General features: G+C 61.8%; 1 protein-coding gene across 3 annotated transcripts in view; it reads left to right on the forward strand.

Annotated features, from left to right (window-relative positions):
• The window catches only part of CUX1 (cut like homeobox 1), a 352,682-nt gene extending 339,570 nt beyond the window's left edge, over window positions 1-13,112 (forward strand). For all 3 annotated transcript variants that reach the window (XM_032430825.1, XM_032430824.1, XM_032430823.1), the window contains exons 15-23: window positions 4,211-4,338; window positions 4,977-5,043; window positions 5,755-5,867; window positions 8,676-8,792; window positions 9,929-10,012; window positions 10,524-10,580; window positions 10,980-11,060; window positions 11,845-11,909; window positions 12,188-13,112. In XM_032430825.1, the coding sequence (XP_032286716.1) occupies window positions 4,211-4,338; window positions 4,977-5,043; window positions 5,755-5,867; window positions 8,676-8,792; window positions 9,929-10,012; window positions 10,524-10,580; window positions 10,980-11,060; window positions 11,845-11,909; window positions 12,188-12,257 (782 nt within the window). In that variant the 3' untranslated portion in view covers window positions 12,258-13,112. The remainder of the gene's footprint in view (window positions 1-4,210; window positions 4,339-4,976; window positions 5,044-5,754; window positions 5,868-8,675; window positions 8,793-9,928; window positions 10,013-10,523; window positions 10,581-10,979; window positions 11,061-11,844; window positions 11,910-12,187) is intronic.
• The last annotated feature ends 2,641 nt before the right edge of the window (window positions 13,113-15,753 follow it).

Genomic DNA, 15,753 nt, shown 5'->3' on the forward strand with positions numbered 1-15,753 from the left:
GTGCGGGGGGGAAGGGGGGGGACGTCCCACTGGGGTAAAGCAGGCTTGAGGGGCGGGGATCAGGCTTCAGTTTGGACCGGTTTGGACTCCACGCAGTGAGCTCAGGGAGAAGAGTGGCCTGGAGGCCACGCTGGAGAGTTACCAGATTTCAGTGGCACGCAAGGTGGCCAGAGTGAAGGACAGGAGAGCGGCGTGTGGGGACAGCTCCCGGGTCCCGCAACGCTGAGAGCTTAGCAGGGACAAGGAGCAGCAAAGGAAAGAGAAGGCGCAGCCAGCCGGGCAGGAGACCCGAGAGGCCGCAGTGACCTGGGCACAGCGGTGTGCAGGGTCATCGGCCACCTTGACAAGGACAGTGGGTATATGGGCGTCCAAGTCCGAGGGGAAAGTTTTAAGGATGTGGACACTTGAGAACAGGTTAACTTCTTCAGGGAGTTTTGCAGGAGGGGAAGTAGAGTCGAGAGGAGTGTGTGTGTGCGTGTGTGTGCGTGTGTGTGTGTGCGTGTGTGTGTGTGTGCGTGTGTTTCAGATGGCAGCCCAACACGCTCATGCGCTTGTGGAACGCCGGGGGCTCGTCTCTGGCCACCTGGGGGGACAGACAGGTGCAGAGACGGTGGGTGATGAGCAGGTCCAGTGCTCCCACCTGGTGTGCAGGCGGCTGATTGAATAAGGCGGGGTCCCCCGCCCACGGGAAAGCCGTGAGCACGACACCCCCAGGCCTGCCATCCAGTTGTGCTAAGTTTCTGCATTTAATCGATCCGCAGTCAGAAATCGTGCCTTGGGGCGCCTGGGTGGCTGGGTCAGTTAAGCGTCTGCCTTCGGCTCAGGTCATGATCCCGGGGTCCTTGGATGGAGCCCCACATCGGGCTCCCTGCTCAGTGGGGAGCCTGCTTCTCCCTCTGCTTGCTGCTCCCCCTGCTTGTGGTCACTCTCCCTCTCTCTCACAAACAAATAAATAAAATCTTAAAAAAAAAAAAAAGAAGGTGGCAATCATGCCTTGACCTTAAGTCATAGCCAGGCTCCTTAAGTCTTGACCTTGACATTGCTTTGATTTCTTTCTCCCCTCTGTGAAATGCACCCCCTAGGAAGCCTTCCCAGATTCTCCCCAAAGGACAAGGTCCCATGAACTTTCACGGGGGGAGCTGTCTGGCCCGTCTCACATGGGCCACCTTGCAGAGGCGAGGGGTCCTCTCCCTCTCCCACTAGCGTTCATCTGTCAGTCTCTCCCGCCCCCACACCTGCCCCCACCCGGCCTCCCGCTCTCACAGGCTTTACCCTCCCTGTTAGATACCGCGTTGTGCATGCTCCCTCCTCCCGAGCAGCCGCCCCGCACCAGGCTCTGCCCATCGCACTGCGCCATCTGGCATCTGTCCAGAGTGGGCTTGTCCCCAGGTCCCTCCACATCCCTGCCGCCCCACGCCCCCCGGTTCCACCAGCACCTTGACCAGAGGCTTCCCCCCATCTCCTTGTTCAGCCTTTCTTGAGACCCCAGCGACCCCTCCTTACTCACCGACTGCCCCTATTCAACTTGGCACTTTGATACACTTTCTCCTGATTTCCCCCTGCTTCCTGCCACCCCCTCCCTGTGTCTTTTCTGGGACACCCCTGAAGGTTCTGGCCATTCTTACTGCAGGCTGTCTCTGGGCTTCCATGTTCGCTGCCTTGGGGGGTGGAGTCGAGGGAGGGGGTGCCCTGAGCTCTCCCCAGCCTGCATCTCTGGCCTCGGGCCATGGGTCCCGCTCCCCCATCCCCACGACCCCTTAGCCACTCCACTAGCACCTCCTACTCACCGAAGCCAAACCACTGCTGCTCACCCCCTTCCCCATTTGGGGAACCAGCTCCGGGCACAGGCCTCACCTCCTGGGTTCTGTATGACAAAGGGGTCACATCTCTCTCTCCAGTACCTTCTACTGCCTTGCCCCAGGGCCAGAATTCAAGCCCAGTTCTGCCAGAGTCCAGCTCAGGACCTCCCTTGACACCAACTGACCACCTGAAGAGATGCCCCCTGCCCCGACTTCTTGGTCTGGCTGTCCTTCCCCCGGCAGAGGAAAGCATGGGGGTGGCAGCCAGGGGACCCTGACGGAGCAGATCTAAGTGGCTCAGGGACAGGGTCTCCGAGCAGGGTCTGTAAGTGAGGCCCCTCCTTTGGGGTGGATGCCCGCACGGGGGGTTGCCTGGCCTTCTTGTCCCCCCAGCGTGGAGCGACAGCTCACTACTAGGCTCCTGGCCCTGCCTCTGCAGCCTCCGCTGTCCCACCACACCCTGGGCCTGCCTTCAACCTCACCCCATCACCTCTGCTGCCCCACCTCGCCCAGCCCCTTCCCTGTGTCTCACGGGCAGCCAAGCTCCATGTCTGCTGGGAGTGCAGGCCGGCCAGGCCTCAGTTCTGCCCAGAGCCACCTCTTCGGGGGTGGCCACCCCCGACACTCAGCTTTGCTCCCCCCAGAGAGCCCCTCGACAGCGAACCCCGTGTCTGCGGGCAGGGGCAGCAGCGTTTGGGGCAGGCCCTCCAGGCCAGCTCAGCAAAGCGGCCCGGCCCCCGCCGGCGGGGGCAGCCCAGAACAATGCGCAGGCAGGGCACAAATGCACAGGAAACCCGGGGCTGGGCACCCCTCTGACCCCAGGTGCCTGACCAAGACCGTGCCCAATAAAATAGCAGTGCAAGCAATCATCTTGCTGGCACCTCATCTACCCCTCATGCAGCGCTCGGTCCCCTCGGCACCACGCTGCGTGCACACCTCCGGGGATGAGGGCTCCCTCTGGCTAGACCTCGGGGCCCCCCCTCACCATAGGCTCCTGAACCTCCATCCCGTCCCTTCTATCCCCACGGCCTACAGCCTGAAGGCCGGACCCCCACCCTGCCACCACCCCATCCCCGTCCTCCTCCATGACCTGACCCTGCCCTCACGTCCAGCCTCTTCCCCAAACCCCACCTCGGGTCCCTCACTTCCACCAACACCTGCCAGGTACCAGTGTCTGAAGGAAGAAGTCCATTCAGGCCCGGAACCAGTGCAGACCCAGCTGCGGGGGGAGGGCTCGGACATGGCCTTGGGTTTGGTCCCGGACCAAGAGGTCTCCGTTCTTCATCTGTAAAACGGGGATCACCTTTTCGGACTGATGGGATTGTCGCGAGATGTGTAAAGAGCTTGGCGTGCAGCGGGCACCCAGGAGATGGAGCAGGTGGGGGTGAGGTCAGCGGCCCCCCACCCTGGCTCAGGACGCTGAGCGCTGCCAAGGCCGGGTTGGCAGGCAGGTCCGCAGGCCGCGCGGCGATGGGCAAATCCCTGTGCCAGGGAGGGTACAGGGCCATCCTCCTGACTCGGCCCCTAGCCCGGCGCCTTTGGGCATTTCTGGTGCCACAGTGCCCCCTGGTGGCCATGCAGCCTACCGCGAAGGACAGCGCCTCCACCGCCTTCTCTGGGGCCCTGAGCAAGACTCAGTTGGCGCCATTTAGAAACGAGCCCCGGGCTGCTCCCAGGCACCCACTGTCCTCCCTGCTCCTGGCTGCTGTTGGCACCCCACCCCCCGGGCCTGGACTGGGAGACTTTCCCAACATCTCCCACCCTCCAAAAGGACAGGAAGGTCTCCATACAGAATTATTTTGGATTGGCTTTTGCCGCAAAGACAACGCCTGGCACTTCAGTGGGGGAGATAGAGACTGTAGGTCAGGGGGTTCCTGGGGGGGGGGCACCCCATCCCCCTCACTGGGCTGGAGCCTGTTGTGGGAGACGCCAAGCGAGTCTGGTGTCAGCTCCAGAGGCAGGACCCCTCCCTCCCCCACGTCCTGCTGGATCTAAAGCAGGCCCACCCACCCCTGGCTGTACCTCCTTTCTCCCCCACTCCGACCCCTGAGGCCTCCCTCTGGTCATTATCCCAGGCACAGCCCTGGAAGAAACTTGGGGTTTGCTGGGTTCCACATCCCTGCCTTGCCTGACACAGGCAAAGTGAGGCCTCGAGAGGGCAAGGGGCCGGCCAGGCTCCCGGCTGGTCATGGCAGAACCAGGGTGGACCCGCTCCTCCTGAATCCCCCGGCCCTGGGCAACTGCGACTACCTCAGGGATCTCAGGAGCGTACTGAGTCCGTAAGGCCAGGAGTGCCCCTGCTGGCTGGCCTCACGGCCATCCCTTAGACTACGGGTTGGAGAGGCGGAGTGGGGAAGGCGCCACGGGCCACACCAGGCTCCCTCTGACGGCCACGTCTTCCTTTGACGCAGGGCGCTGCGCAGAGCTGCAGGTCCACATCACCGAGGCCATGGCCACAGCAGCCGAGCAGAGGGAGCTGATCGCGCGCTTGGAGCAGGACCTTAGTACCATCCAGTCCATCCAGCGGCCGGACGCCGAGGTGAGCCTGCCCCCTCACCACCCGCCCCGAGCTTTGAGCCCTTACCCAATAAAACTTCACGGGTTAACCGGCGCCAGCTCCTCAGGCGGCTGGTGTCCACCTGCCCCCACAGGGCCCACAGGGCTGTCACCCACAGCCCGAGTGTTGCCTGCACACTTCACCACAAAGGCCCAGTTCGGGACACCAGGCCACAGGGCACAGGGGCAGGCTTGGAACTGCGCCCTGGGAGCTGTGGGCCGACGCCGGGCAGGATGACCCACCCATCCCACGGCTAGAGGACCTGAGGCCCGGGGGTCACGGAAGGCTGGAGCCCACGGAGCCCTTGGAGGTCACTCTGTCACCCGCCGCATTTTCTAGATGCAGAAATGGGGCTCGGAGAGAGCAGCTGGGCCGGCCTGGCAAGGCCCAGGGGCCCCATGATGGCATACCGCTGAGCTCCCACCTCGGGGTCAACCCAAGGCCCAGCCTTCCCTGCGGGGGCCCACAGGAGGCATCCTCCAGGCCCCTTGTGGCCGCTGGGGTGCCCAGTGCCTCCACCAGACCACCCCACCTGTTCCTTGCCCCCCACTTGCTTGGCACCCCGAAAGGCTGCGTTCGGTGGCACGTAGGGAGCAGCTACCCCTTCCTCCCACCTGCAGGGCGCAGCTGAGCACGGCCTGGAGAAGGTCCCAGAGCCCATCAAGGAGGCCACCGCCCTGTTCTATGGTAAGGAGGGGCTGGCCCGTCTCGGAGCCAGCGATGGGCAGGGCGGGGGCAGGGAAAGCAGAAAAGAGGTGCTACGGTCAGCCCTGATCCCTCAAGAGCACTCCCCGTCCTCCAAGAAGGTCAGGGCCCCCCTGCCCCAGCAACGCAGCACCAACCAAAGAGAGGGGGCTGGGTCCGCCACTTGCCCTTCTATGCCTTAGCTTGACACCCCCACCCAGGACCCTGGCCTCCTTTGCCCTGCCAATGGCCTGTGGGTGGCTGATGGCTGGTGGTGAGCTCCCCAGGGAGGCCTCAGCACAGAGATGCAGCCAGAGAGCTCCCAGCGCCGCTGGGGAGGTGGCCTGCTCCGGTATCAGTATGGAGGAGGAACCTGGGCTGATGGGCCAGGACGTTGGAGGGAGGCTCTCACGGCTTCCCAGTGTCCTTTCACTTCCCCAGGAGCGGGCAGAGGGGAGGGGGTCTTCCGACAGACGCAGGGGTCTCAGATCCAAGTACTGAGGAACGGGGGCCTGGGGCCCTCCCCTTCTAGGATCCCTATTCCCCTGGACATCCCTTCCCTCCCCCGGCCTCTCAGCACCTGTGCTCAGAACCTGTGCCTTCTACCTCACGGTCCTTGGCCAGAGCTCCCTCTGGGCTGGGGCTGCCCGACCTGAGGGCCCACTGGTGGGTTCTGCCTCCCGCCACACCAAGCCACTCTCCTCCACCTCCTAGGACCCTCGGCACTGGCCAGTGGCACCCTCCCCGAGGGCCAGGTGGACTCCCTGCTCTCCATCATTTCCAGCCAGAGGGAGCGTTTCCGTGCCCGGAACCAGGAGCTGGAGGCTGTGAGTCACATTCTTCCCTCCCTTATGCCCTTGGACCTGAGGACACAGTGGGGGACCCACAGGCTTGGGGGCAGAGAGTTGTGTCACAGACCATAAACCACAGAGGGGTTAGATTTGTTCTGTGCAGTCAGGGAGGGCTTCCTGGAGGAGGTTCTGCCACGCCCACGCTGGGCTTTGAAAGAAGAGTTAGACACTCAAAGTAGAGGAGACTAGGTGAGCAGAGACAGGGGGCCAACAAGCCCGAAAGGCTGTGCCAGGGCTGCAGGAATAAGACCCAGAGGGCCCTACTGCCGGGCTGGGGTGCTACCCAAGGATTTAAGCAAGGGAGTGACACTGTCAGAATGGAGGGTAAGAAGGGTCACTCAGCAGCCAATTCAGGACAGAACCTGGCCTGGGAAGACGACTGGAGAGTGGTCACCATCGTCCAAGAAGAAACATCTAAATCAGGTGGGGGACTGAAGACAAGGGCAGGGCGGAGAGAGGAAGGGCTTTGAGCCCTATAAGGAGGAGCAATTGGGAAACGTTGAGGAGCCCCGTGGGACTGGGAGAGCACCCGGCTGGGGGCCTTCCTGGAGGGGCGCCACAAGAAAGGGGTGGTCTGTGAAGGTGACCTGTAATGTGAGGTGCCTCCCTGGGGTGACTGCGGTGCCAGCAGGGTGGCTGGGGTCCCGGAAGGGGGGACAGGATACAAGAGAGGGGGTCAGGGAGGAAGTGAAGGGAGCATGAGCAAGGGATGTCCAGGACACAAAGGCCAGGCCAGGGCGTGCCCACAGAGGGAGTGAGCGCTGGATCCTGATCACAGAGGGCCAGGTGACAGACCAGAGGAGTACCTGGAGGGGGCGCTGTCCCGGCCTTGGGGACTCCGCAGACTCCCCATCCCCCAGAGCCAGGCCAGGTCATCCCTGAGCTCTCCCAGTGCGAGCAGGAGCCCGGAAGGTTTCCATCCTTCTCAAAGAGTCACTGCTTGAGCTGATGATGGAATTTCTAGACCCTTCCTCTCCAAACCCACAGCTGTGCCCATGGGATTTCCAGGCTGGGGCCAGGGAGAGGCTGACATTCACTGGGTGCCCACGGCGGGCCAGGCCTGCTGCTGGTCCAGTGGCAAGGGTGGGACCTCCTGTGACCTGGACTCCGGGGCAAGAGGCTTCAAACGGGGGCATGGTCAGGCCTGCTCACGCTCACGCTCACACTTCCCTCAGGGACTAGGGACAGCCGTGCAACGGGATGCCAGGCAGCCCTTAAAAGGAGGCCTTCAGGGCGCCTGGGTGGCTCAGTTGGTTAAGCGACTGCCTTCGGCTCAGGTCATGATCCTGGAGTCCCAGGATCGAGTCCCGCATCGGGCTCCCTCCTCAGCGGGGAGTCTGCTTCTCCCTCTGACCCTCCCCCCTCTCATGTGCTCTCTCTCTCTCTCTCATTCTCTCTCTCAAATAAATAAATAAAATCTTTAAAAAAAAAAAAAAAAAAAGGAGGCCTTCAAAACAGGTTAAGTGGAAGGAAAAGTGTTTTACAGTATTCTACCTTTTGCTTTAAAAAATCTAGGTTTTTTTTAATCAGGTACTGACTTTTTAAAAATTGTAGTAAAACACACATAACATAAAATTCACTGTCTTAACCATCTTGAAGTGTACAGTTTGGGGACATTAAGTACATTCACGTTGTTGTACAAACATCCGCACCATCCAAGTCCAGAGCTTTTTTCATCTTCCCAAACTGAAACTCTGTCCCCACTAAACACTAACTCCACGCCGCCCCCCCAGCCCATCCCCAGCTCACCACGCTTCTACCCTCTGTCTCTGTCACTTGACTACACTAGGGACCTCGTGTAAGTGGAATCATACAGTATTTGTCTTTGTGTGGCTGGTGTATTTCGCTGAGCAGAATGTCCTCAAGTTTCACCCATGTTGTAGCGGTGTCGGAATGTCCTTCCTTTTTAAGGCTGAGCAGTATTCTGTTGTGCCGGATACCAAGTTTTGTTTATCCATTCATCCATCAAGGGACCCTTGGTTTGCTCCCATCTGCTGGCTGCTGTGAACCGTGCTGCCATGAACATGGGATGTGCAGATATTTCTTGGAGTCCCTGCTTTCAGTTCTTTCGGGTAGCTACCCAGAAGTAGAATATCTGGATCATGGGATAATTCTATGCTTCATTGTTTGAGGAACCGCCCCTACTACTGTGTACTCTTTAGTCCTGTTTGAATTTTTTTGACAGTATGAAGAAAACACCTACTTAAGCATTTGGATAAGCTGAAAACTGAGGTCCTTTTTCATTTGCTCCTGGATTAGCAAACATTAAAACCGCATAGCATCTGATTCCATTTATATGAAATGTCCAGAAGAGGCAAATCAGAAGAGACAGAAAGATTGGTGGTTGCCAGGGGGTAGGAGAAGAGGGAAGGACTGATGGGTTTGGGGTTTCCTTTTGGGGTAACAAAGATATTGTGGAATGAAATCGTGGGGATGGTTCACCATATTCACTGCAAATATACTAAAAAAAAAGAATCATACACCTAAAGACAGTGATGTTTGTTATATGAATTACATCTCGATAGTTCTTTCAAAGGTTGATGATACCATAAACAAACAAAGAAGACATGAAGGAGCCTGACCCCAAATCTGTCTTCTGCTTGGGGTGGGGTCACAGGAGGAGAAGGGGACTTGCCAGAATCTAGAAGGTCAAGAGAGATGGCCACAGGCAAAGAAGGGGCTCTGGGTAGATGAGCAGAACCTGTGTCAGCCTGGAAGCCTCCCCCCCCCCACCCCTTCCCCCGCGGGCCCTGCCTGCCCGCCCACCTGCCCACCTGCCCCCAGGAGAACCGTCTGGCCCAGCACACCATCCAGGCCCTGCAGAGCGAGCTGGACAGCCTGCGTGCAGACAACATCAAGCTCTTCGAGAAGATCAAGTTCCTGCAGAGCTACCCGGGCCGTGTAAGTGCCCTCCCCAGTTTCGGCCCCAGGTGTACCAGGCAAGGAGAGAGGGCTACCAGGCCCCCCAAGGCAAGAGGGTTGGGGGCAGTGACCTGCTGGGCAGCACTGGGGGCCATCCAGCCCGCCCTGCCTGCCAGCTATCCTCCCTGAGCTGGGGAGAGTCCCCCACAGTGGGGCCTTTGTGCAGTTCATTTGTCAGAATAGCCAGGAGGTGGTGAGGTTCAGCAAGAGGCAGGGCTCACAGGCCCCAGGCCCATTGGCCCCGGTGTCCTGTCTATGAAATGGGAGTGATCCACTAGCAGGTCCTAGGATCCTAGGGTTTAACTCCAGGGCTGTTAAACATGCAGGATAGGCCCTGGGGAATCCATATGTTCTAAACTTAAATTCTTTAAAAAAAAAAAACAAAACAGACTTTGGTCCAATATCCCCCAAACCAATCAAGAAAACAGAATAAAAACCCACTCACTCCATTCTGGGCCTCGGAGGGCCCTCCCTGGCTTCTCTCAGCCCCCAGGCCTCACAGGGGAACCCCTCGTGGGAGGAAACCCTTCTGTGACTGTGGGGAGACAGGGTGGCCTGTAGAAGCTCAGGGAGCAGTGACACTCAGGGTGGGGGCCTCCAGAGGACAAGACCTTCTGCCCCATCCCCCACTCCACCTGTTGGAACTGCACTCAGGCCACCAGAGGGCGCCAGACTCTGCGCAAACTAGTACACGGTACCCAGTGCCGCGCTGGGGTAGGGGTGCCCGGCTCCCAGCTCTGGTGCCCCACAGCCACCCTGCACGCTCCCCGCGAACCCCTCCCAGACCCACTGGCCCGCACTGGCCCAGCGCTTTCTGATGTACACTCAGGCCCCAGACTGGGCTTCAGTTCCCTCTCCCTGCCCTGAGTCACCGTGGCTCGAGCCTGGTGGGAAGTCTCCGAACTCGGGCAATGCTCCTGCACGTGTGGCCCTGGCCACATTCAAGCTGTCACCCGGCCCTCTCCCAGCTCTAGGGCGTGGGGCCCCTCCCCCACCTCCACTGTGCTGATGGGGAAACTGAGGCTCCCCTGTGATCCTGCCAGCCTCAGGATGCCTCATCCCTGCCTTGTTCCTGTTGGGCCCTCAGTGACTGGGTCTCTCTCCTCCTCATGCAGAGCGGAGGCAGTGACGACACGGAGCTGCGGTACTCCTCCCAGTACGAGGAGCGCCTGGACCCCTTCTCCTCCTTCAGCAAGCGGGTGCGTGAGCCCACAGAGGCTGCTCGCTGGCCGGGCTGTGGGGAAGCCTGCGGGACCCACCAGCTCGCCAGGCCTCAGCCTGCCCTATGCCCTCATGCCAGCAGCCCTGCCCAGCCTCACCCTGCTCCCCGCCACACTGCCCCCCACACACCGCCCAGACCAGCAGGGCAGCCTCCATGGAGGCCCAGGGTGCACCCCGGGCGGGCCAAGGGTGCCAGGAATACCTGGTGGCTACGTGAGGGTGTGTGATAGGGAGTGGGCTAACCCCACGCGCCTGCTCGGGGGGCCAGCAGACAAGCGAAGGGCCCCCGGTGTCATGTGGCCTCCGAGAGGGCAGAGGGAGGCAGCTATCCCGGGAGCCGCTCACAGACGTTGGGCGAGCCTAGGGTGTCACGCTGAGTGGAAGGGGACACCGGGGAGGCCCCCAGCAGCCCCCTGGGGTCCCTCTCTGCAGCAAGCTGGGGCCTATGGGGCCCTTGGGGTCCTCCCCTCACCCTCCCTCCCTCTTCAGGAGCGGCAGCGGAAGTACCTGAGCCTGAGCCCTTGGGACAAGGCCACGCTCAGCATGGTGAGTTCCCTCCTCTGTGCTCAGCTGGGACACACCGGGACCTCTGACTCTGGGCCTCCAAAGACATCTGCCCTCGGTCCCGTCTGGAGAAGTCCCAGGGACCCCACTCACCCCTCACAGGCCCTGCCAGGAGTGGCCATGGGACCTAGAACAAGGGTCCCTTCCCCTCCAGGACAGCTCGTCCGGTAGTACCATTCCTGGAAGGTTCTGGAAGGTGCTGCAGGGGGAGCCGTTCCCTAGAATTCCTGTGGCCCAGGTTCCCAGCCCATACAGTGGGAGACCACAGCGGGCTGTCCCTCCTCTTGCGGCCCCGGGTCCTTCACTGCAGGAACCTGGGGCAGCCCTTCAGGGGTGGGTGAGGCCTGCCCCACCCCCACGCCACACCTTGTTGCTCCCCAGGGGCGACTGGTTCTCTCCAATAAGATGGCACGCACCATTGGCTTCTTCTACACGCTATTCCTGCACTGCTTGGTCTTCCTGGTGAGTATCCAGGCAGGCGGCCAGGGATCCTTCACCACGCTTCCCGGACCTCCAAGGGCAGCAGGGTCGGTCTTGTGGCCTGGCACCCTGGGCCAACCCCGGGCCACACTGTGCTCCTGGCCACCTCTCTCCCCTTCAAGGGGACAACGAGCCCACCCATCGGGCCCTCTGGCTGGGGCAGCAGCTCGGCCACTCTGTGGAAACGGCCTGGCTGACTCCATCCACGGCCCCGTCCTGGAGGGGCGCGGGGGGAGGGCATGGCCACTGTGGGAGCCCGAGGCCGGCGGGGAAGCGGGTCTGACGGACTCTACTAAGGGACAGCCAGGTGGGCTGCACAGGCAGGGATATCTTGAACTGAATCTCCTCAAGTGCAGAGTGACCGTCCTGGGGAAAGTCTGCCGTCCACTGAGTCAGGGAATCGGAGAGGGTAGGGCATGCCCGTGAAGGCTGCAGCCTCGGGGACTCCCGTCCCCAGCGAGGCCACAGGCAAGATGGCCCCTCCGTGGTTAGCCTGGGCTCCAACTCTGACCCCAGGGCCCAACAGATCCCGGCCTGCCAGTGTCACACGCAGCAGTGTCAGGGACAGTACCCTCACGGCGAGGCCTGTCTGACCGTGTGTGAAACAGGCGGGGGCACAAGGACATCTCTGAGGCCCTCCTGCCCTGGGGCCCAGCCCAGGAGAAGCGTCAGGCGCGGCCGGGAGGCCAGGCCCGGGGGCTAGAGGTGGGCTGCAGGAGGGGCAGTGCGTGGGGACAGACAGCTCACTGTGTCTCTGCCTGGCCAGGTGCTCTACAAGCTGGCGTGGAGCGAGAGCATGGAGAGGGACTGTGCCACGTTTTGCGCTAAGAAGTGAGGACAGCACCTGAGTCCCACCACAGCCCTGCGCTGAGCCCCGCCGCACCACCGAGCTCCTCCTGTGCCCCCCACCCCCAGCCCTCCACCACTGCCGCCCACTCTGGCCCGCCCCCAGCTCCCCAGCACCCACCCTGTCACAGGGTGCACGCCCCCTGGGGATCCCCGCGCCCCCCACACACACGTGCGTGCGTGCGCACACACACACACACACACACACACACACTTCCCTCCTTTTTACCCTTGGTCTCAGCAAAGGTTTCTATCCCCAACAGGTTCGCCGATCACCTGCACAAGTTCCACGAGAATGACAACGGGGCGGCAGCCGGTGACTTGTGGCAGTGATGTCCTCGGGCCTCCCCAACACGACAGTTATGGCTGCACCCCCTACCCCTTGCTTGTTCAGCTGCTTCTAATGACTTAGACTTCCCTGAAGAGTTCCCCACAGAAACCGCCCTTGCCCTCCACCCACTGGTGCCAGAGGCCCCAGGTCCCCCTGGGCCCCCTTAAGGGAACGTCAGCCACATCAGGCCCCCTAGGTCCAAAAAGGCCCCGAGGCCCAGCCAGGCTGAGTCAGAGGGGCCCCTTCAGCCTCATCTTAGGCTGGGGACCTGGCTTGGGCCCCGCCCACAGCCTGACCACTAGCCCTGGTGGCAGTCACTTCCCATCGCCAGCTGTGATGCTGATTTGTGTCCCTGCTGATTCTGGCCATGGTTCATCCAGTTGGGATCCCCTGGGCCTCTCTGTGCCCGGTCTGAGATCCCCTAGGGCTCCCCTACGATCTACCACCACCACCTCCCCTCAAGAGATAGAGGGCCCTTCCTCACAGGCCAGCAGGCTTTGAGTCCTGCCTTTGTCACCACCCCCACCCCACCCTGAGAAGAGGGGAAGCCCCAGAGGGCGTGGGATAATTTCTGTTACCTCCTCCCTGCCCCCAGACCCGTTGTGAGTTTTGCTTTCTTCTTTAGCAAGATATTTTGGCTTCTAGGCAAGGAGGGATCTCCAGTGAGCCCCTGTGCCCCAGGCTTTTCAGACCCAAGGACTGGCCTGAGAGGCCCAGGCGCCTCTCAGCCAGGGCAGAACGGGCCCGTGGACCACCCTAGCATGGCCACCTCGAGGCCACTGGCTGATCCTCCTAAGTTAGGTTTGCACTTGCGCGTTCAGCTTTGCACATTTCAAATAAACACATGGTTGCAGCTACGCTGGTGCCCATGCTCTGCGACTCCGGGGGGCTGGGTAGCCCGTGGGTGCCTGCAGCGACACGCCCGGGACCTGGGACTGGACCTTTCGGCTGCTCTGCTGATATGACGCATGACCCCCAGCACACGGGAGCTCTCTTCCTTTTCCCATCCCCCAGGAATTCCGGGAGTGGGTCCAGACCTTTGCTGGAACCCAGACCCACGATGTCTGAGTTCTCTTGAGCAGATAAGCAACCCGATCAAAAAGAGAAATCTATTCCTTTAAAAAAAAAAAAAACCTATCAGGCTGCATTTGGATGTGTGATGCGTGTCGGAGTGTGATGTCAGCTCCTGGGGAATCCCTCCTTCCCTTTCTGGGTGCCCTGGAGCCATGCACTCTGTGCCCCTTTCCCTTGGGTCCCTGCTTGCCAGGTACTGCAGAGCCCATGCCCGCCAAGCCCCCTGAGTGTCGGGTTTGCACCGAGCCACCGGTCAGCCCTAGCCCAGCTCCACTCATGTGGGTCTCTTCCCACCCAGACCGAGGGGCTCCCTCTTGGTTTGTGGCGGCTGGCGTTACCCCACTGGCCATGTGGCCCTTGAAGTTGGCTCCACACCCAACTCCCACCCCACAGTGCACCAGGCCAGTGTTCCCTGTACTATCCCTGTCTCAGTTCTAGTCCTGAACGCTCTAGAGCTTATCCATCCAGGGGCACCTCTTTGGAGTCCCGTCCTCAGCACCCCTCACCATCTGCCCCATCAGGGACCCCAGATGAACCCATTTTCCCTGACTCTCATTCCTGTCGCCATGACAGAGCTGGTCTTGGCCAATCACTGGCACCCTCCACCCTCCACCACTTCCACATCTCCCAACAGTTCCTCCTTGTGGGTCGGAGTCACAAACAGCTGGCTCCTCCTCACTTCCTCCTCCCTGGGGACCAGAGCTATTGTCCTGCCCAGGACCCTCCCTGGCCAATGACAGCCCACCGGCAGAGCTCAACCCACTACCCAGAACCAGGTTAGTCGTGGCGGGGGGGGGGGGGGGGGCAGGCTCTCCCATCTCCCAGAAGGGTGGGGTCCACAGCCAGGCCACCCACACACACTCCCAGCTCTCCCGGCTTCATTCATAGACCTCCTGGTTCCCAGCCAGCAGTAGAGGCCTCTGTGCGGCTCCAATCGATAGCCGGTCCACGTCTAAGCTTTCATTAAGCGTCTGCTGGCCGGGTCCCGCTGAGAGGGCAGGTCGTGTGTGTGTGGAAGGGAAGAGACTAGGTACCAGGACCTCCGACGAGACCCGCCTTGCTTCAGCACCCTGGAAGAGGGCAGCCCAGGGCTGGGGGGCAGGAAGCGAGGGCTCCAGGCCAGTCTCCACCTTCACCAACCCACTGCTCCTCTCTAGGCCCACCCTTTCCATCTCCGAGATTGGGATAAAAACCCTTCTTTGCCTGTCCTGCTTCCTAGGAAATCAGAGGTGACAGGGCTTTGTGAAAGGTTAAAGGGCTCTCCACAAAGGTCAGGGATCACTCCGGGAGGAAGAGGGCAACAGATGGAGGCACTCTCAGCTAGCAGCTGCAGAAGGCTAAGTAAGGGCGGAGAGAACTGATCTGACCACCTGTGGGGGCTGAGGGCTTGGGGCAGGAGGCAAGGGAAAGGACGGGAGAAGGAGCTCCGGCGCCCTGCCCCCTCTCCCCAGGAGCAAGCAATAGGTCTGATGTCTGAGCTGCCCTCCCACTCCTCCCGGACCCCTTTCTGGCCTCCTGGAGGCCCCAGCTTGCCAGGGGTCAGTCCCACAATTGCTCCGCAAAGACCAGCAGGAGTCTGTTTTCTTAGCCAGAGTGGTCTCTGCCCTAACCTATGCCTTGGGTTTTGGGGCTGCAGAACCCAGCGATGGTGAAGAAGCCAGGGCTGTGTCTGCCCCCCATCAGCCCCGTTTGACCTCTGAAGATCTCTTCGGGTGGCGCCCGTCTCCCCGACACTGTGAAGGTGCGTAGATGGGGCAGTGCTCGGGTCTTCCCCGCCCTGTAGCCCTTGGGCTATTTCCGGCAGGGGGAGCGCCGAAAGGAGAGGGCGTGGTGCTCGCCCTCGGGATTTATGAGAACCAGACGTCGACTTCCCCTGTTGCGACATCTGGGCCTCCTCGAGGCTCCCATTGTTCCCGCGGCGTAAGGTCCAGGACAGCGGCGGCCTCCGCCTGGCGCTCATCCCCAAGGGGCGCCCACGCCCCCATACACCCCACTATTCGGGCCACCCACCCGGCCCCCACCCACCGCGCTCCCGGGGCACGCTTCCGCGCAGGGGGGTGACTTTCGCCCCAAAGGGGGCGGCTGCAGGCCAGCTCCTAACCCCCTGGGCCCCAGGGCTCGGCCGCCGCAGCCGCAGCCCCAAGGAAGCTAGCTAGCACCAGCCGCGGGCGCGGTTCAGGCTCGGCGGAGGCCTGGGGGCGCGCCGGGGGCGGGGCCGGCGCGGCTCAAGGCGGGCGGGGGGCGGGGCCCGCGCCGGGGGCGGGGCCGAGGAGGCGCGCGCCGCGCGGGCGGGGGGCACGAGGGGGAGCGGGCGGGGCGCGCGCGGCGCGGGGCTGGGCTCGCAGCGCGCGGGGCTCGGCCGCCTGGACCGCCGAGCCGGGGCCGCGCAGGGCCCGCGAGGAGCGCACGAGCCTTCGAGGTTGC

Source organism: Phoca vitulina, unplaced genomic scaffold (assembly GCF_004348235.1).
Source record: "Phoca vitulina isolate PV1807 unplaced genomic scaffold, GSC_HSeal_1.0 scaffold45, whole genome shotgun sequence".
NCBI lineage: Eukaryota > Metazoa > Chordata > Mammalia > Carnivora > Phocidae > Phoca > Phoca vitulina.